Here is a 20,299-nt window from a genome sequence, read left to right as displayed (position 1 = left end):
GACAAGGATGCAGGGTAACTAAATCTTTCATACATTGCTGATGGGAATGTCAAGTGGCATACTCATTTTGGAAAATGTCAAACTATTATTTTATAGTTTGTCAGTTTCTTTAAAAGCTATAAACAATCCAGCAGTGACATTTATCCCAGAGAAACAAAGACTTAGGTCCACACAAAAACCTTCAGTGCGTAAATGATTCATCAAACTCTGGTGTATCTATACCATGTAGTATTGTTACTGATTAGTAAGAACTATTGATAATGAAACAGCTCGGATGGGTCTCATGCTGAGTGAAAAAAAGCAGTCTCAAAAAGTTAAACTGATGGTTCCATTTCTATAATACTCTCAAAATGATAGAGTTAGAAAACAGAGAGGTTACCAGGGGTTAGAAAGTGAGAGGAAGGTATAGCGCAAAGGACATTTGTGGTGATGTCCTTTATCTTGTGGTGTAAGCTATATGAAGCTGCACATGTGATAAAATTGTGTAGTACTATATACACACTTACGCATGTAAAACTGCTGAAAAAGAAAGGTCTCTGAATTGTCAGTTTCCTGGTTTTGATATTGTGCTATAGTTACGTAAGATATTACCATCAGGGGAACTGGTGAAGGGTACACAGAACATCTCCAAATTCCTATGAATTTATAATCATAAAGGATCATTCTGGTTCCTGTGTGGAGAATTGAGGGTAAAAGTGAAAGGTAGACCAGTTAAGAAAAGCAGCTATTGCAGTAAATCAGAGATTGGTGATGGCATGGACCGGAGAAATGGCAGTGGATGTGATGATATGGTCAGAATACGGTAGAGCCAACAGGATTTGTTGACAGATTAGACTTGGGGTGGAAGGGAGACAAGAGTCCAGAGTGAAAAGTTTTTGACCTAAATGACAGGATAAATGGAAGGTAACAGAGGAGGAGGAACCTGTGGGAGAAACAGGTTTCGTGGGGAATTATCAGAGGTTTAGTTTTGAGATGTCTGTTAGGTGATCACAGAGAGATGGCTGGTGATATGTGTGGGCTAGAGGGTATAGGTGGGAAAAGCAGAGATACTGTGTGTGAAGCCACAAGACCAGAAATAATCATCTGGGAATACTTATTGATAAGACAGAAAGCTCAGGGACAACTCTGGAGCACTGATATTAAGAGGTTGAAGAGAAAGATGATAAAAAAGTTATATTTTCTTCCGTACCTTTTGTTATATTTCCCTTTGTTTACTAAAAGAAGACACTGAACCTAATTAACAGTGAACTTTTGGAGACAGTGCTGGAGCAGTCAGGCATTACTCAGACCCTACTACTTACACTTCAAATCATGGTCATGGTTTGCACACGAAGGGCAAATAAGGTTCCTTTTTTTTTTTTTTTAATTGGGGTATAGTTGCTAAGGTTGCTTCTTGTCGTTGCTACTACTGTTTCCACTTTCAGGGTACATTTTGGTAAGAGCTGTTTTGTGTGGCTTTTCTCTTACCGCATTCACTCAGTAAGTATTTTTAGGTTTTCTCCTGTGTACTGGGCATTACATTGAATTCTAAAAATTAGCAAAGGTGAATAAAACAGTCCCTACCCTCAAGGATCTTACAGTCCATTTTTTTTTTTAAACGTTTCCTTCTTTACTCAGTTTCTTTTTTTTTTTAATAAATTTATTTTATTTATTTATTTTTGTCTGCATTGGGTCTCTGTTGTTACTCGCGGGCTTCCTCTAGTTGTGGCAAGCGGGGGCTACTCTTCATTGTGGTGTGTGGGCTTCACATTGCGGTGACCTCTCGTTGCAGAGCACAGGCTCTAGGCACATGGGTTTCAGTAGTTGTAGCATGCAGGCTCAGTAGTTGTGGCTCGAGGGCTCTAGAGTGCAGGCTCAGTAGTTGTGGCGCACGGGCTTAGTTGCTTCGTGGCATGTGGGATCTTCCCAGGCCAGGGATCGAACCCATGTCCCCTGCATTGGCAGGCAGATTCTTAACCACTGCGCCACCAGGGAAGTCCCCAGTCCATATTTTTTAAAAAGGTAGCAAACAAATATTCAGTAAAGAGCTGTAGGTTCTATTAAAGAAATTTATCTGAGGTTGGTTGGGCGGGGGGGCATATCAAAGACAATAGTTGCTTCTATTTGCATAAGTAGAAAAGACTTCATTAAAGGAGCTAACTTAAATAACTCAAAAGATGAGGTGTTCACCACAGTAGGAGTCTAGATTGAACAGTGGAGACATTCTAGTCAGATGAGCAGTTTAAGAAATTTGCAAGCAGCCACATAGCACAGGGAGATCAGCTCGGTGCTTTGTGACCACCTAGAGGGGTGGGATAGGGAGGGTGGGAGGGAGGAAGACGCAAGAGGGAAGAGATATGGGGACATATGTATATGTATAACTGATTCACTTTGTTATAAAGCAGAAACTAACACACCATTGTAAAGCAATTATACTCCAATAAAGATGTTAAAAAAAATCACTAAAAAAAAAAAAAAGAAATTTGCAGAAGCACTAAATGAGATTGTATTTTTCAGGAACTGTAAGTCTCACTAGAGCAAAGGAATTAGATCCTGGAGAGAACCCTGTATGTCAAGCTAAGAAGTTTTATTTTCATCCTAAATGCAATAGGTGGTCACTGAAGGGGTTTCAATAGAGAGTGACGTGGCTGTTATTTTTTAAAAGATTACTCTAGGGAATTCCCTGGTGGTCCAGTGGTTAGGACCCTGCGCTCTCGCTGCCGAGGGCCCGGGTTTAATCCCTGGTCAGGGAACTAAAATCCCACAAGCTGCACAGCGCAGCCAAAAAAAAAAAGTACTCTAATGGCAGTGTGAGGGGTAACTTAAAAGATAAAGTCACTCATTATTTATTATCTTTTTCTTTCAGCTACGGCTAATAGACTGGGGTTTGGCTGAGTTTTACCATCCTGGCCAAGAATATAACGTCCGAGTTGCTTCCCGATATTTCAAAGGTCCTGAGCTACTTGTAGACTATCAGGTGAGAAGAGGAGGGCAGATAAAATTTTGGTCCTGTGTTTATTTCGCACATAATTTGCAAAAAATGTCATTTTGCACTTTTGAGTAGGCCATTTATGCACATCCATGGCTATCCCTTTTATATGAATGTAAAATATGAATCACTTCAATTCATCTGCCACAACTTATGTTTGTATTGTCATAATGTCAGTAGAATATGAATAGATCTGCGTTTGATCCTAACTGAAGAGAAAGACACTTTTTCTAATCAGAAATTACACAGCTAGTTTGAGAATTGTAAGCTAGATTTAAGCAACCTTAAAAGTAAACTGAAAAAAAATGTTCTCTTCTTAGATTATACCTAGATATAAAGACTTTCCCTCTACCAAAAAAGAAAAGAAAGCACTGTTCTCACGGAAACAAAATCCTTGGGAATACCTTTCCTGCCCCAGTCCTCCCAGGTGTTATTATCAGATACCTTAAAAAGTTCAGACTCTGTCCTAGAAATTCCTTTTCTGGGGTCTTGAGGATATAACCCCGAGTTCAAAAAACATTTTATACATAAAAATATTCTTTACAACATTATTTATAATGGGGAAAAACAGAACACTATCCTGTTGTAGGGGAAGTTAAAGATTAAATTCTGAAGCATTCATGCAATAAAAAAATGATACACATTAAAAGGTTTCCATAGGCTGACAATTGGGGTGTTCTTATGTAAGTGAAGAAAGTAATTCAAAATAGTATGTACAGATTTAAAATGAGAGGGTGGGGGAGCAAGGGTGGGAATGCATAGAAGAAAAACATGTTTTTGGTATTTGGACTTCAAGTCAGTGGAGTGGTTTGTTTTTAATAAGCTTTTCTAAAAAAATTTGAAGTGACAGGATTCATTCTTGTCATTTCATGTGTGATGACAACATTTTCTTTAATGCAGATGTATGATTATAGTTTGGATATGTGGAGCTTGGGTTGTATGCTGGCAAGTATGATCTTCCGGAAGGAGCCATTTTTCCATGGACATGACAATTATGATCAGGTGATATATGTTGTTCCTATTAGGAAATTTACTGGTCTTACCTAGTGACGGCCAGATCTGCTTACCCATTAGAAACTGCAGTGGATCTTGCTAAAATACAGATGCCTGGCCCCCCCACCTGAGAGCTATTAAATTAATAAGTTAGAATCTGAGAGTGGGACCCTAGAATAATTCTCAGTTAATGGCTTGTCAGCCAACCTGACATTGATCCTCAGATTAGTGTCTTGGGAACTATTGGTTTAGCTTTTTGAAATTAGAGTTTTTCCTTTGCATTGCTTGTTTAATTGTGAGATATACTTGTATATACATGTTTTAGGAAATATTTTACAATTCAAAGAATAATAGTTTAAAATATAGGATATTACCTTAGACTCTCCGAATGTGAACTTTCATTAGGGTTAGGAATGTTTTCTCCAACATGTTGGTTTATATGTGGTATTTCTGTGATCCTTTTGTCTCGTCATACGGATTGAGTTGATGTATGTCAGTAGAAATATAGATGGTACTTTTTATACTAGCTGCACTTCCCCTTGTAGATCAAGGGGCCATTTCATTCAAGGGAACCTGGAATGATTCTAGGGCCTTGTGGAAGGTACTGTTGCCTTGTTTGAGCACAATGACTTTTTTTTTTTAATTAAACTTTATTTTGAGATAATGTAAATTCATGTGAAGTTGTAATGATTAATACAGAGAAATATGGTGCGCCTTTTATCCAGTTTCCCCCAGTATAACTTTTTGCGAAACTATGTACAGTATCACAATCAGGATGTTGATATCAATACAGCCAAGATACAGAAGATCTCTGTCACCTCAAGGATCCTTCATTTGCCCTTTTATAGTTGCACCAACTTCCCCTCCCCCTCTTTCATGCTTCTCTGTTGTAATCTCCATTTCTACAATTTTATCATTTCAAGAATGTTATATACATATGATGACCATTTTTCATATGAGTCGAAGAATACCATGTGAATTCAGTTAAAATCAGCAACTCTTTATCAGGTGCCATGCAGAATTGAGGAATATAGACAAAAAGAAAGAATAGCCCCTCATCTCAAAAGTTCTTCTTAGTCTATCTAGTAAGGGAACCAAACATATAAGAAAGTAAGTTACAGTAGTAAATGTCAGAGTAGAAGTGTAGACAAGATACAAAAGACAGTTGTAATGGGAATGAGTGGTCTGAGTATATGGGGTTGGGGGGGAGCTTCCCAAAGGAAGTGACATCTTCAGCTGGGTTGTAAGGGGGGAAAAATAAGACATCACCAGAAGGAAGGAAGCAGGTTATAAAGTGGTTTGCTTTTTCTGTTTGATACATTCACATCAGTAATAATTTAGGGAACGTTATGTGGAAATCCATTCATGTTGTGCAAAAAAATTTGAAGTAAATTGGGTGTAACATTCATACCTGTAGCCATGATGATCCCGTTCTGTTAATTCAGTCCTGGTTAATTGTTGATTTAATCGTGTAATATGCTTTTGGTGTGGGTTTTGTCTTCTTCAATCCTAGTTGGTGAGGATAGCCAAGGTTCTGGGGACAGAAGATTTATATGACTATATTGACAAATACAACATTGAATTAGATCCACGTTTTAACGATATCTTAGGCAGGTAAGTCACAAAATAAAATCTATGCATCTGTGCCTTAAGCAGTTTGGGTGTAAACTGGTACTTTGGATCCCCAGAATAGTTATGTTCTCTTTGCCAAGACTGCTGAGGTATCTCTGGTCCACTGCTACAGAATGCTGCATAGGCAGGCCTGTGTTAAAAGCACTGGATTGAATGGCCATTTCCCCAGATTCACTTACAGGATTCTGAGTGTGGAGGTTGTAGTCAGAAGATTCCTGACTATGTAGAGTCTAGTAGAAGGGTTACAGTTGAGTCAGAAATCAAAATCTCCTGATTCAGCTTGCTTTTCTAAATGACAGAATTGTCTCTAAGAGAAAAAAATAGTCACAGAATAAGTACATGCTTCAAGACTGATGTGCAGACAACAGACTCTAAAAATAGTGACTAGACACAATACTAACTCATTCACCACTTAACAGGAAGAGGTGGACTTTCTTGATACAAAGGCTTTTGCTGGCCAAGTGGCAGAGATGCCAGGAAAGGGGATGTGGGGGATGGGGAGGGAAGCCTCCTTAGCCCAGCCACCTGACCCTCCTAGCTGTGCAGGAGCATTCAGTCCTGTAAAGTAACCTGAATTATGTTTCAAAAAATTGTGGGGACCCAGATTTCTCTTTTCTGCAACACTGCTATTTCCAGTCTCTCCAATTAGCTTTGTTGTCTCTGCAGCGGCAGAGCGGTGTAAGACTAGTCTCCTGAGTTTTTATTTCTCTTGTGGTTGGCTGGAATCCTAGCCACTAAGGAAAATGTAGGAGTGAAATGTTGGGCTTCTCTGCCTCTTGGTCCATTTCTCATTCCCCCTTTTGGCTCTGCAGACATTCCCGTAAGCGATGGGAACGCTTTGTCCACAGTGAAAACCAGCACCTTGTCAGCCCTGAGGCCTTGGATTTCCTGGACAAGCTGCTGCGGTACGACCACCAGTCACGGCTCACCGCAAGAGAGGCCATGGAGCACCCCTATTTCTGTGAGTCCAGCTGTTCAGTCCACAGAGCCTGTGCAGGCCTGCCCAGTAGATTGTACCAGGCAGGGGAGAATATATGCTGTGAAGAAAGCTCTGGGCCCAGAGCCCTACAGAACAGAATTGGAATTCCAACCTCCTGTACTTAGCTTGCTGCAAAGTTACTTCACCCACAATGAACCTTGGTTTCTTCAGTGGGGACCATGATTGTTGAGAGGATTCTTACCTAACAGAGTACCTGACTCATGACCACTCCTAAATAAATTGCTTCTCTTACTGTGTGGGTGACACTTCTCAGTGGCTAGTCTGGAGTGGTTGGATTAGAACATACAGCCCTATATCTGTCCTGTCTCTTGTTAATCATTTGTTGGGAGAGAGCCAAAAAGCCTTGAAAACCTTATTGTATGAACACCTTGACCTAGGTTTGTGAGTATAGCTAACTGCTGTCGTGAGTGAAAATGCACTTAGCTGCACCCCATCCTCACTGTGTTGGGTTGTTCCTTGGGGAGTGGTGGGATGGTATTTTAGTGAATGAATTACACTCTTGCTCAGTCTCCTGTACCTGAAGCAGACTGAAAGGCTGATGGAGATGTAGAGTGAAGTCTGTGGTCATAGCACTAATTTGCACAAGCCTGTAGTTTTGGCCTATTTGGCACCAAGCTGTGAACTGCAGTAAAACCAATTCACTCTGATAATATATTTCTGTCTGGGTAAGAGTAGATTGTATTATGTCATTAAACTCTTAACAGGATTGGTTTTGTTTTAAATTAGCTCTACTATGGATAATTACCTCCTTTTCCTACTATTTAGTTTAGTAGTTGGCCTTTACCACAGTTTGACAGGAAAGATAGTTCTATTTTGTATTACTTGTTCAATTCATAGTGAAGGCAGTTGACACCTTAATTCTATTACTAAGGGAATAATATGGAATATAAATAAAATGTAAAGAATGAGGATGACTGCTTTAAGGCCCCAGACCATTAGTTTAATCCTTCAAGCATAACAGAATCTAACCTTTTTGTCTCTTTTCTAGACACTGTTGTGAAGGACCAGGCTCGAATGGGCTCATCTAGCATGCCAGGGGGCAGTACGCCTGTCAGCAGCGCCAGTATGATGTCAGGTCAGTTCATTGGTAAATTTATTTTTTTAACAAAAGATAGAAGTCAGTTATCATTCTTAATTTTGCTCCCTCTTTGTGACCTGATTTCTGTGGCCTTCCCTGTTCTCTATAATGATTACCTTATTGACATACTGACCTGTATGGCTCTCCCCACCAGGTTTCAGAATGCTTTTGAAACCTGGTATACCTTAATGGCCCTGCCTTGAGTAAGAGTATCAACAGTCTCTTCTAGGCCAGAATCACAGAAATTATTTGGGACTTGAAAGTCTCAACAAGCCATGAAGAGTAAAGAGATCTTTTCATCTCACAGGTTAGAGTGACAGTAGGTGATGCTGTCCTCAGAAACAAGATTAAGAAAATGAGGGAGAGTAGAGATGGGGTTTGTACATGGGTATATATGCGTATAAGAATGGTTCTCGGGCTTCCCTGGTGGTGCAGTGGCTAAGAATCTGCCTGCCAATGCAGAGGACATGGGTTCGAGCCCTGGTCCAGGAAGATCCCACATGCTGCAGAGCAACTAAGCCCGTGTGCCACAACTACTGAGCCTGCAGTCTAGAGCCCGCGAACCACAACTACTGAAGCCTGTGCGCCTAGAGGCCGTGCTCCGCAACAAGAGAAGCCACTGCAATGAGAAGCCTGCGCACCGTAACAAAGAGTAGCCCCCGCTTGCTGCAACTAGAGAAAAGCCTGCGCGCAGCAACAAAGACCCAACACAGCCAAAAATAAAATAAATAAAATTAATTAATTAAAAAAAGAATGGTTCTCTGAGTTTTTCCAGAGCAACTACAGTGTGCCTAGTAAATTATAATGGTTTATATGAAATTATCTTTAATGTTGTTGAGTCATTATGATTTAGAGTGAGTTTTTACCCAGAAGAAACCACAATTACCCAAAAGAAACCATAGGCCTGTCCCCTAAGAATTATATACGTAGGCAGCATCCACATGGATATACTCGTGATCATGAGGGCACTTACTCAGACACCCTCAAAGAATTGCTGTTGTCTGAATTCTTTTTTTAAAGAACTAGTTGCCTTCTAGAGTTTATCCTCTGGGTATCATGCCAACGTGCAAAATGATATATGTCTACGGTTACTCATTCTAGCCTTATCTGTAATCAAAGAACATTAAAAACAGCTCCGTGTAGAGTAGGGAACTGATAAAATGAATTACAGGGCATCCATTCAGTGGAATGCTATATGGCTAGAAAAAAGAATGAGTGTTTCGTGTTCTTGTCTAGTTTCAACTCCAAAGTAGTAATGTTAAATGAAGAAAGCAAGATGCAGGACCATGTCCAAGACCAGGAATGGGCAAGAATATATAATCACATTCTTATATGTGATTCTTATATGCATATTTTTATAAAATTATATTTAAGTATATGCATAAAATATTTCTGGAAGGATACACCCCAAAAGTGGTGCCGTAAGTTGGCCAAGTGACAGGGCAAGGCAGAATTCTCACTGTATACTCTTTTCAGCTATTTTTGAGTCATGTAACTATATTAGCTATTCAGAAAATATATAACATTTTGAAAATGTGAAGAACTAACTGATTGAGGGCAGTCTAACAGGTAGTCTGATCATGGGTGGAAGAAACTAAATGGAAGTAAATCCTAAAACACTATTTTAGTTTACAGATGAGAAATGATCCTTTCTGCACTGAAAATGCTGGCTAACTAGGGAATGTGGTCATGAGCATGAGCTTTGACTCCAGCCTTCTACTGCTCAGTTCATAGTGACTAGCCACATGTGGCTATTTAAAGTAACTGAAATCAAATAAAATTTTAAAATCAATTGCCTAGCTACACTAGCCACATTGCAAGTGCTCACTAGTCACATATGGCTAGTGGCCATCACGTTAGTACAGATTACAGAGCATAAAGTTTGGTTGGACGTGCTGCCCTAGACAGGCTTGGGTTGGAATCCAAGCATAGATGCCACTTGCTAGCCATGCACCTTGGACAAACTGCTTAAACTCTCCAAACTTAGATTTCTTTACCTGTCTACTAAATTTATTGGAGCTTGTCATTTTAATTTGTGAAGATTTAATTTAAAATTAGATTTACTTTGTAAAAATCTAAGGAGAGGCCTTTAATAAAATGAGAATTTGTGTCACTTTTGCGATAGGTGCTCTGAAAAACTGGTGACTAAGATTTCCATGGTTAGTGTCTCTAGCTCACTGTCAGCTGTTGTCTTTCAGGGATTTCTTCAGTGCCAACCCCTTCACCCCTTGGACCTCTGGCAGGCTCACCAGTGATTGCTGCTGCCAACCCCCTCGGGATGCCTGTTCCAGCTGCCGCTGGCGCTCAGCAGTAATGGCCCCTTCTGTCTCCTGATGCCTGAGCAGAGGTTGGGGAGTCCACTTACTCCCTTGATGCAGCTTGCGCCTGGCGGGGAGGGGTGAAATACTTCAGAAGCACCGTGTCTGAACCGTTGCTTGTGGATTTATAGTAGTTCAGTCATAAAAAAAAATTATAATAGGCTGATATTCTTTTTTTCTTTTTTTTTTTCTCTTTTTTTTTTAACTCGAACTTTTCATAACTCAGGGGATTCCCTGAAAAATTATCTGCAGGTGGAATATTTCACGGACAAATTTTTTTCTCCCCTTCCAAATTCAGTTCCTCATCACTAAAGAACAAAGATAAACCAGCCTCAATTCTGGCTGCTGCGTTTGGGTGGAGATTTCTTCCCATGCCCACCATTGCTCCCCTACCATCCCACACTTTGAGGGGTTTGTATTTCATGCTCTCCTCCAGAGATTACAAAAATGTAGCTTCTTGAAGGGAGGTGGGAAGGAAGGAGGAAGGAAGGACCCAACCTATAAGAGCAGTGTACTGCTAGTCACTTATATCACTTTACTCCAAAAGTGCTTCAATGGGGTTATACTGGTGAACCTAGTGGAAATATGTCTTAGTTACAGTGAGATGCTGAAAATCTACCCAAAGTGCAGACAGGTCCTGAAAACGTCTGTTCAGTATGAATCATGTCTTATTGACCTAACCTAAATCCAGCTCACTTATAATTTAGTTTCAGTTCAGTTTAAAACTTTAATACCGTCCCTCCCAGGCTCCTTACCTTGGTCCTCTTCCCCTTTTCATCTCCCAACATGCTCTATAGCTGGTAGGAGGGGGAAGGCAAAATCTATTTCAGTTTTCTTTGACTTGGCCCTTTTGAATTCAGTTAGTTACTGGGTATAATTACTGCTTTTTACAAAAGAAAAAAACATTGTCTATGTTGGTTTCATGCTAGTAACTCTTGAAGAGCTAATGAGAGATGTGGCCACTGCATTTTATTTTAAGCTTTCTACCTTCTTTTCCTCCTACCTTCCCCTTCCCTCACATGCCATCCGTTGAGAAGACCTGCCCCTCAGTCTTGTAAATGTACCTGAGAGGTAGGAGCAGAGCCACTATCTCCAGTGAAACTGAAACGGTAGACCTGTAATTGTGGGAAAACTAAACTCTCTTGTTACAGCCCTGCCACCCCTTGCTGTGTGTATATATATAATACTTTGTCCTTCATATGTGAAAGATCCAGTGTTGGAATTCTTTGGTGTAAATAAACGTTTGGTTTTATTTATCAAGGTTAGATTTAAGTTCCCTGTGTAAAGGTCTCGCTGGGTGGGTGGCTCACGTTCACATCTGAGGGGCCTGCAGCCCTGTACCGTGGAGGCTTCCCAAGGCCCCCATTTTTATACAATCCTCGTTCAACCCATGGTACTGGGCAGGCAGAGAGGCCTTAAAAAAGCTCCACAAGCCAAAGCGTCTCTGGGGATTAAGGATCCTTTGCCATAAATTCATTTTGTGTCTCAGCAGTGCAGGGATTGGGGATGGGAAAAGTCGCCAGTTTTTGTGTGTTTGTGTGTAAAGTGGATTTTCCACTGTAATCCAGCCACCTAAGTTTATCAGGTGCTTCACTGAGGAAGCCTAGTTTTTTAAGCACAATAGCAAAACCATCAGCTCTGTATTTTCTCCTGTTGCTTCATTACCGTAGCTGCTTGTGGGGACTAGGAAAAATTCTTCCAACATATTTTAAGGCCTGAAGTCTTAGTTCCCCACTCTCCGACCTTTATAGATTCACAAGTCTTTCTCACCTGGGCGTCATAGATAAACATAATTGTTTGAGGAGTTGAATTTAATGAACTTATCTAACTTTGTAACCCATCTTAGCTCTAGTAACTTTATCAAAGGTGGTGGCTTTAGTGAATATAATGGTAAACTTTAGAGGAAGCTAAAGCCTCCTTTTATAATGCTTCTCAACCACAGGGAAAACATTCTGACTATGTGGCAGGGTGATCTTCTTCTTTGTGGCCACTTACAGTGGATATTTATTGTTCTCGACCCTTTTATGCCCTAGAATGCTGTGGGGGTTACCATGTTGAATTTGTGCAGAACCTCAAAGCACCAGATGTGCCAGAGATGCAGTTTGAGATTACGTTTGCACTGGATTGTGATTTGAACAGGACACTTATGACTGATGAATTATTTCTTTTGAGATGGGGAGGAGGGTTGTAAATCAAGACTTCACATCCCACCCTTGTAAGCTCAGAGAAACCTAGGTTGTAGCTGAGGCTGATGTGGGGAGCTGCAAACAGCTGGACCTCCTAACATGCATCAGACCTTGCAAGAAACGTAAGGTGAATGCAGAGGACTCTGAGAGCCTTTTAAAAGAAATAGAAGTATTTAAAATGCTACTTAAAGGAGTCACTGCAGAAGCATGGAAAAAAAAAAAAAAAAGACCCAATTGGGTGGGTGGGTGGGGGGCAAGGGTTTACAGAGTAACAACTTCTGTGTTGTTGTAAATTACCTCATCTGTATACCTTGTATTGGGACACTTCATTTCTCAGCACTACCTGTGTCTGCATTGATCAGATGGCAGGAAATGGAAAGCCAATCTAAGACAGTTGTGTTGGCAATTACTCTGAAAGGTTCTTTAAGTATTTTTTTAACTTTGTTTGGAGTGCTCCCTCCCCCCTTTTAAGTTTGAAGTCATAAGTTGCCCCTCCCCACCTTGATGATTTATTGGTTGTAATTGTATTGTATTTGGTATAACTAAAACATAACTGTGCTGGGAAGAAGTTGTGCCATGAAGGTCTTTAATTTTTTTTAAATAAAAACATTTAAACAAATGAAATGTCCCTGCAGCCTGAGCAATATGCTTCTCCAACCGACACCGTGTGTGTGATAGATGGCTTAGTTCTCAAGTGCTTTGAATTTAATACTGGGCTGATGGAGATGTGAAATGGGATGAATTAAGGTTGGTTGAGGAGCACTGAAGTGTAGGAGTTTTTGACATTGAGATACAGTGAAGAGAACATGATGTTGTTGCTAAACAGGACTGGTTTCATTCCTGCCCTCGTCACATACTTGGCTACTTGGCAAGTTACTTCTGGATCTGTTTCATCATCTATAAAATGGAGACACTGCTTCTTTGGGATTAAATGAGAGTAAATGTCAAGTGTCTGGCACCTGTTATGCCCTTGTTGAACCTAATACCCCTGGCCCCTGGTATGGGGGATTAGTCCTTGGCCCTGACTTTGCAAGTAATTCACAGTATGATCTCTCCTCTGGCTCTCTTGGGACCAGTGTGTGTTCAGTCAGGGGAGACTGGATGAGATGTCTTCTGAGTTCCTTTTCAGCTCTGACACCGATTTTAGAAAGTTGGAGTTGGTGCGTAAATACAGAGGTCCATGGAGACAGTTGGTTTGTTAGCAGAAAAGACCAGTGCTCAGTGAATGGCAGTAAGCCCTGTGGAAGGTCAGCCTTGGAGAGACCTCCAGTGCAGGAGGCAACGTGCAGTCTTGGTGCCTGGAATGAAGGTATGCTGGTGAGCAAATGGGAACATATTTGGCAGCTTTAATAGAAACTACCACAAGGGCTGGTAAAAGAGGTGAAACAGAGTTTACATGCTTATTAATGTCAAATGAGTGAATTCTACAACAGTATATACTTGAATTTTCATTTATTCTTTCTCATTTAACCACAGTTGAAAAGTTGAAATCAGGAAATGCTGTTATCCCAAATTCCTAGTTTCCTTTAAATGTTCAGTGCATCCATATGTTAATAATATTGGGAGTTGAGAAGTGTGGTTTAGATAAAAGGAACCATTGTGTAATATCTTATATCTGAAATGCCTAACTTACATGAACATTAATTTCTCACATTTACTCTTATTTTATCCATGAGACAGATAGGAAGATTAAATTGTTAGAGTGGGCCTGTTAGAGACAGAGGAATATATTTTGTAAAATTAGATCTTCAGGGTATGGCTAATTACTGTAGTCCTAAAGTAGTAGAGAAAATTGTGGATTGCTTGACAGATTTTGAAATTTTTATTTCCTCTTAGTCTTTAAATTTCATCTTGTTTCACCTGTTGTCAAGTGTGGTTACAATTAGAACTGACCTTTTGAGTATCTCTTGAAAAAATCTAGTTTTGTCACCACTCCCACCAGCAGATTTCTCTCCTGAGATTAGAATTGGGTTTGAGTAGTTGTTTAATCTTAACAGTCCTTGCCTGTACTTCCCTGCTGGTCATTTCCTCCTCCCTTGTGCTGATTGATGCTCCATCCTATGTAAAAGTCACCTCTCTCTGCTTCCCCCACTGCTGTCACTACCCCTGCGCCCTTTTTCCTTGTAACACCTGACCTTATGTTATTTTTGTCTCTCTCCCCACCTGCATGTAAAGTCCCTGATGACCTTGTATGTCCTACTAATCTGTGCATCCTCATAAAAACCTTTTTTTTTTTTAAGTGTGTTAATATCCTTCAGAATTGAAGAGGATCAAATGGAGTAGCACAAGGAAAATGCTTAGCACCATTGCAGGCTCATAATAGATGCTCAATAAATAGTAATTCCATCCTCCACTCCCAGTTCCACCTTCCCCCTCCTCCACACACAATAAGTTAATGGGAGTATTGTTGAATAAAGAATATCTCAAGATGAGAAGAGCCTTGTTCATAGATGTGCAGCTATAATTATAAGCCACAGGCCAGACTGGATTAACATGACAAAATGTCTATTTAATGTTTACTTATTTATTTAAATTATTTAATAATTTAATGAGCCCTTGGTGAAATCTTGAGTGGCTGAAGGCTGAGCAATGATCCTGACCAATTTAGTAGAATTAGGTGCTACAATATCCCTGCTTTCCACCATTGGTATATAACAATGTGAAATTCAGGCTGTTCTCCAAGTAGAACAGATACATAGAGGGTGTCAGAAGGTAGTCTGGTTCTGGAGTCAATGTGGACAAGTGCTTTCTAGGTTTCATAACTCTACTATGATTTTGTGCTAAATTTAACCACTTCAGAGAAGCAACCTAGTAGAACTATAAATGCCCTGTTTCTGATAAGAGTTATGTCTGGCTATGTAGTTTTGGCTCAGTAATTTAACCTCTCCGAATCTTCACAACTGACTTAAATTATTATTGTAAAACATTTTAGATGTACCAAGTTGTAAAGAGGCTGTAACACACCCATGAACCCACTGCCCAAGTTAAGTCTATATTACCAATACAGATGAAGCCCCTTTTGCCCCTCTTCTCTTCCCCTCTGCCGCAGAGGTTCTAATATCTTCTTCATATGTAAAATTGGGGTGTTAATACCTATTTTACAAGGTGGTTATAAGATTAGATGATAAATGTTTGGAAAGTGCCTGGCACACAGTAGAGTTGGGCTAAATATTCACTTCCACTCTGAATTGTATAGTTGTGCAGGTTACTTGCAGAAAAAGATGCCACGTCTATAGGAATGCCATAGACTTGTGCATTTATTTCTACAGTTTTACAGTAGATGGCAGTAAAATATCTGGTTCTAGAAGAAAAAAATCCATGCATTAAATATGACAGGTTTTCAACAGATGCAAGTTGTTTCTAATTTCCATGAAGGCCAGCATTGCCCTCTCACTCTTCTCCTCTAAGATTCTATCACTCTTGTGTTCTCTGAATTTTTAATTTCTCTACTGAAAGCCAAATATTTTTGCACTATAGCAAATTACAGTCTGGATTTGCCTCCCTGTGGTCATAATCACCAGAGATTCTTAGTGGTCTCAATGTAAGAAGCTCTTCCCCAGGCACCTCCAGATGGGAGTTTATAGGATGGACAGTCCCTTTCTTAGAGAAGTTCTTGAGGGGATTGCGTATTTCTGAGTCAGCTTTACTCGTGCATCACCTGCTTTGACAGAATTTTCTTGGCTCCTCTCATGATGAAAAGGAAAAGCAGCAGCAGCTGGCAATTAGTTTCCTGATTTCGCCCTGTGAGTCAGAGTCTCGGCTATAGCTAAACATTTGTAGACTTATCTAGAAAGGGAGGACTTTGCTTCTGTGTGTTGAACCGTTCTGGGAACTCCACGGTGAACTTCCTATGAAGAAACCTAAATACCCACAGCTCTCCACACCTCATTCTGTTCCCTGCTCACCCACTCAGCTCTGTCCCCTCAGCCGAGAATCAGAGTTTCTTATGGACTCATCTTCTTGACTGGTCTTTCCAGAATTCATTTGTTTATAAAATATGCCCCTCAACAAACGTGTGTTGATGTCTGTGAGCCTGGTCCTATGCTAAACACCGGAGATTGGGAGAGATGAGACGCAAGACCATGGGGAAATGTGTTATTGTCAAGCAGAAAGGCAGGAAACAAATTGTTCCCCAGGAAAAAATCGTATTGCTAGTCAGCATGGTGGATTGAGCTAACTCAGATAGGTACCCACCTCCTGCTCCAAATATGTGAGGATGCTGACTGATGTAATTTACTTTCAAATAAATAGCCAATTTCAAAGAAAAAAGTGGAAATTCCCAGGTGGCAGAAAGGAAGACAGCATTCATCGTGAAGGTAAGTGGGTATTGAAGTCACAGTGGGCCCCCGACACCAGGCTTGGATACAGATGGGCCTCAGAGCATAGGGGCTACGGTTTGAATGCCCCCAGGGAGATAGGAGACAGCCTCAGTGCCTTTGAAGGTAAAAACAAAGAATCCCCTGGCACTTGAAAGAAAAGGCTGCTTCCGGCTAAAAAGATTAGAGGAAAACAAAATATCAGCTGTAGTTGCTTCTGGGAAGTCAGTTTGTGATGTTGTACAAAAACTCTTTAGGAAGAAAGAAGTCCTGAACTCTTGGGGGAGGAAGAATGGTCAGGAAAGCCTTCCCAGAGGAGGGACTGCTGGAGCTGGCTTGAGAGAGGTCCAGCCTTAGCAAGTTCGAGCTGCCAGGGCCCACACTTGCCATCAGAACCCAGGTTTCTAACCAATCATTATAGATAAACTTTCTTTCTCTTGCTTTTTGCTCTCTGGTCCTTTCAACAAAAAACATTTATCCTCACACAGATCTCTAGGTCAGCTGTAGTTCAACTGATCTAAACTGGGTTCAGCCAAGCAGCTCTGCTTCAGGTTGAGGATTGACTGGGCTGGACTGGGCTCATGTGTTGATTGGTTTCAGGTTTGCTCCATGTAGTTCCTTCTGGGTCCCATGCTGAAGTTGCGGCAGCTACCCAGGGCACGTTCTGGTGGATTGCTGGGGCACAAGAGGCCAAAGGACAGACCCCAAGCCAGAGAGAGATCCAAGAAGCTCTAAGAACACCAAGCAAATTTATACACAACTAGGCATATCATATTCAGAATGCTAAAACAGAAGACAAAAATCGTAAAGGCAGCTCAGAGAAAAAAATGACACATTGCATACAGAGGAAGCTAAGAATTATGAGAGACCATGCAAGCTAGAAGACAATGGAGTGACTTTAGTGCTGAAAGAAAAACAAAACAATTTAGAATCCTATACCCACTGAAAATATCTTTCAAAATGAAGAAGAAATAAAGCTTTTTCTCAAAAACTGAGGGAATATATTGCCAGAAGAAATATTAAAGGAATATGAAATATTAGAGGAAGTTCTTCAGACAGAATATGATGCCAGACAGAAACTTGGATCTACACAGTGAAATTAAGAGTACTGGAAATGGAATAAATGAAAGTAAATTTTTTTAAAAAATTTAATTGCCTTAAAAAAATAATTGAAGTCTAAAGTAGGAGGTCATCAAACTTTCTGTAAAGGAGCAGATAAATAGTTTAGGTTTTGCAGGTTATATGATCTCTCTTGCAAGCAATCTACTGTTGTGGCATGAAAGCAGTCTTAGACAATAGGTAAATGAGCATGGTTGTGTTTCAGTAAAACTTTATTTATGGACTCAGATTTGGATTTCATATAATTTTTATGTGCCGCAAATTATTCTACTTTGATTTTTTGGCCAATAATTTAAAATTGTAAAAGCCATTCTTAGCTCATGGGCCATACAAAAGCGGTCAGTGAGCTGGTTTTGGCATGCATATGGGTGGGTCATCCTTTGCTGGCCCCAGGTCTAAAGCAAAAATACTAGCAATGAATTGTGTATAGCATACGTTAAAAATTTTAAATGTGAATAAATGAATTGTGATATATCCATATGATGAAATACTAAACAATAAAAAGTAATAAACTTGATACGTGCAACATGGGTCAATCTTAAAATAATTATGCTGAGTGAATACCAGACAAAAAAGACTACATACATTCCATCCATATAATATTCTAGAAAATGCAAACTAACTAGTGACAGAATGTAGTTAAGCGGTTGTCTGCAAGTGTGAGGTGAGGCAGGGTTCTGGGTAGAAGGGGAAGAGAAGGAAGGATTTCAGAAGTGAAGCAAAGCATGTGACAACAGCATGGAGAACAGAAGGGAGGAAATGGGAATCTACAGTTGTAAGGTCTTTATACTATCCATGAAAGCAGGATATTTGAAGGCAAATTGGTTAATTTAAAATGTGTATTGTAAACCCTAGGGCAATCACAAATTAATCTCCACCTCTTGCCCACTCTCAGTCCCAGGGTTTGGGGACTTTTCTTGGAAATGCTGAGACAAAGATGATTCAGCTATATTTCACAGGGTCAGCTTTAGAAAGTATGTGAGAGCTGGGGCTGCCAGAGTCATATTATGAACCCAGGGCCTGTGGGAGAATGCAGTCAACATGAAGAAATGGGCAGCTGAGAGATAGAGGGGATGCAGAAGGGCAAGAACTTTTCAGTTATGTGAGCCAGTAAATCTTTTTGCCTGTGCTTTTTTTTTGGGGTGGGGGGGTAAAATTTTCCGTCGCTTGCTGTTTAACAAAATACCACAAATTGATTAAAGGCCTACAGGAGAATATCTGCTGTTTTGAATTTCTCCAGGTAAGGCCTGCACCTTCTTTTAAAGCAGCGGTCCCCAACCTTTTTGGCACCAGGGACCGGTTTCATGGAAGACAATTTTTCCATGGACCAGTGGGGAAGGATGGTTTTGGGATGATTCAAGCACATTAAATTTATTGTGCGCTTTATATATTACAGTGTAATAATAGAAATAATGAAATAATTATACAACTCACCATACTGCTGACAGGAGGCGGAGCTTAGGCGGTAATGTGAGCGATGGGGAGCAGCTGTAAATACAGATGAAGTTTCGCTCGCTCACCCACTGCTCACCTCCTTTTGTGCGGCCTGCTTCCTAACAGGCCATGAACCGGTACCGGTCCATGGCCCAAGTGTTGGGGACCCCTGTTTCAAAGGACTTGATCGATTAGGCCCACCCAGGCCAATCTTTCTTTTGACTACAGGGTCAACTGATTTGAGACCTTCATTACCTCTGCAGAATCCTTTCATCTTTGCCGTATAACATCACTGGACTCATGAGACTGAGATCCCGTGATAGTCACAAGACCTGCCCACACTCAAGGGGAGGGAATTAATTAGGCATGTATACCATGGGGTGGGAATCTTGGGGACCATCTTAGAATCCTGCCTGCCAGAGTGACCTAACAGATGTCCCTGTGCCCTGTACTCAATCATGAATCTCTTGGTTTCTGGGATTTTCCATGTTCTCCCAGATTTCTAGGTTGCCCTCTGTCTGACCTCTTTTCACTTGGCTTTGCAATTGCCTGGTTACTTGTCTCTTCCCCTTTAGAAGTTGAGCAACTCAACATTTGTCACTCTAGGCCCACCTCATAGCCTAGCACTGGTTTGGGCCATAAACATTTGTATGGATAAGCGGAGGTGATTCTTATTGGAGATAAGGATTAATCTAGATGACATCAAAGACCACATTCAATGCTAAAAAATTATTTAATTCACCCTGCTGACTCCATCCAGTCCAAACTCTTTGAATATGGTTTAAGAGGTTCTGTCTAACTTGTCCCTGCACACTTCTCTGCCCTCACTAGTGTCAAAGTTCACTTTGTCTTTCATGCCGTGCTGTAAGAACACTAAACCACTTGTAGTTTCTAGACTATGATTTGCTTTCTGTTAGCTTCAAGATGGTGCCTGTGCTATTTTCTCAGACTAGAATGCTCTTCCCTACATCAACTGACCTACATCAATTGACTACAAATGTTCAAAGGAACTTAACTGACTAAGTTTATTAATGGTACTGTTACCAACCCAAACTTGGGTCTGCTTGCCCATGCACAGTAAAGCCAATCTACTGACACCAAGTTGTGGTGAAAGAAAGTGCAGCAGCATTTATTGCAGGGCACCAAGCAAGGAATCCAGGCAGCTGGTGCTTAAAAGACAAATTCCCTGATGGGTTTCAGGGAAAGGTTTTTAAAGACAGGGTGAGGGAGGGGGGTTGTGCAGTGCTTGATCAGC

At 40.6% G+C, this 20,299-nt stretch overlaps 1 protein-coding gene across 1 annotated transcript in view; it reads left to right on the top strand.

The window, feature by feature from the left end:
- Window positions 1–12,385, top strand: part of CSNK2A1 (casein kinase 2 alpha 1) — a 54,062-nt gene extending 41,677 nt beyond the window's left edge. The window contains exons 8-13 of the mRNA XM_036825084.1: window positions 2,846–2,956; window positions 3,869–3,970; window positions 5,475–5,575; window positions 6,406–6,554; window positions 7,582–7,668; window positions 9,870–12,385. Of these exons, the coding sequence (XP_036680979.1) occupies window positions 2,846–2,956; window positions 3,869–3,970; window positions 5,475–5,575; window positions 6,406–6,554; window positions 7,582–7,668; window positions 9,870–9,985 (666 nt within the window). The 3' untranslated portion in view covers window positions 9,986–12,385. The remainder of the gene's footprint in view (window positions 1–2,845; window positions 2,957–3,868; window positions 3,971–5,474; window positions 5,576–6,405; window positions 6,555–7,581; window positions 7,669–9,869) is intronic.
- The last annotated feature ends 7,914 nt before the right edge of the window (window positions 12,386–20,299 follow it).

Source organism: Balaenoptera musculus, chromosome 15, assembly GCF_009873245.2.
Source record: "Balaenoptera musculus isolate JJ_BM4_2016_0621 chromosome 15, mBalMus1.pri.v3, whole genome shotgun sequence".
NCBI classification, from domain to species: Eukaryota; Metazoa; Chordata; class Mammalia; order Artiodactyla; family Balaenopteridae; genus Balaenoptera; species Balaenoptera musculus.
Note: the sequence above shows the minus strand (reverse complement) of the source record. Positions and strands in the feature narration are given on the sequence as shown.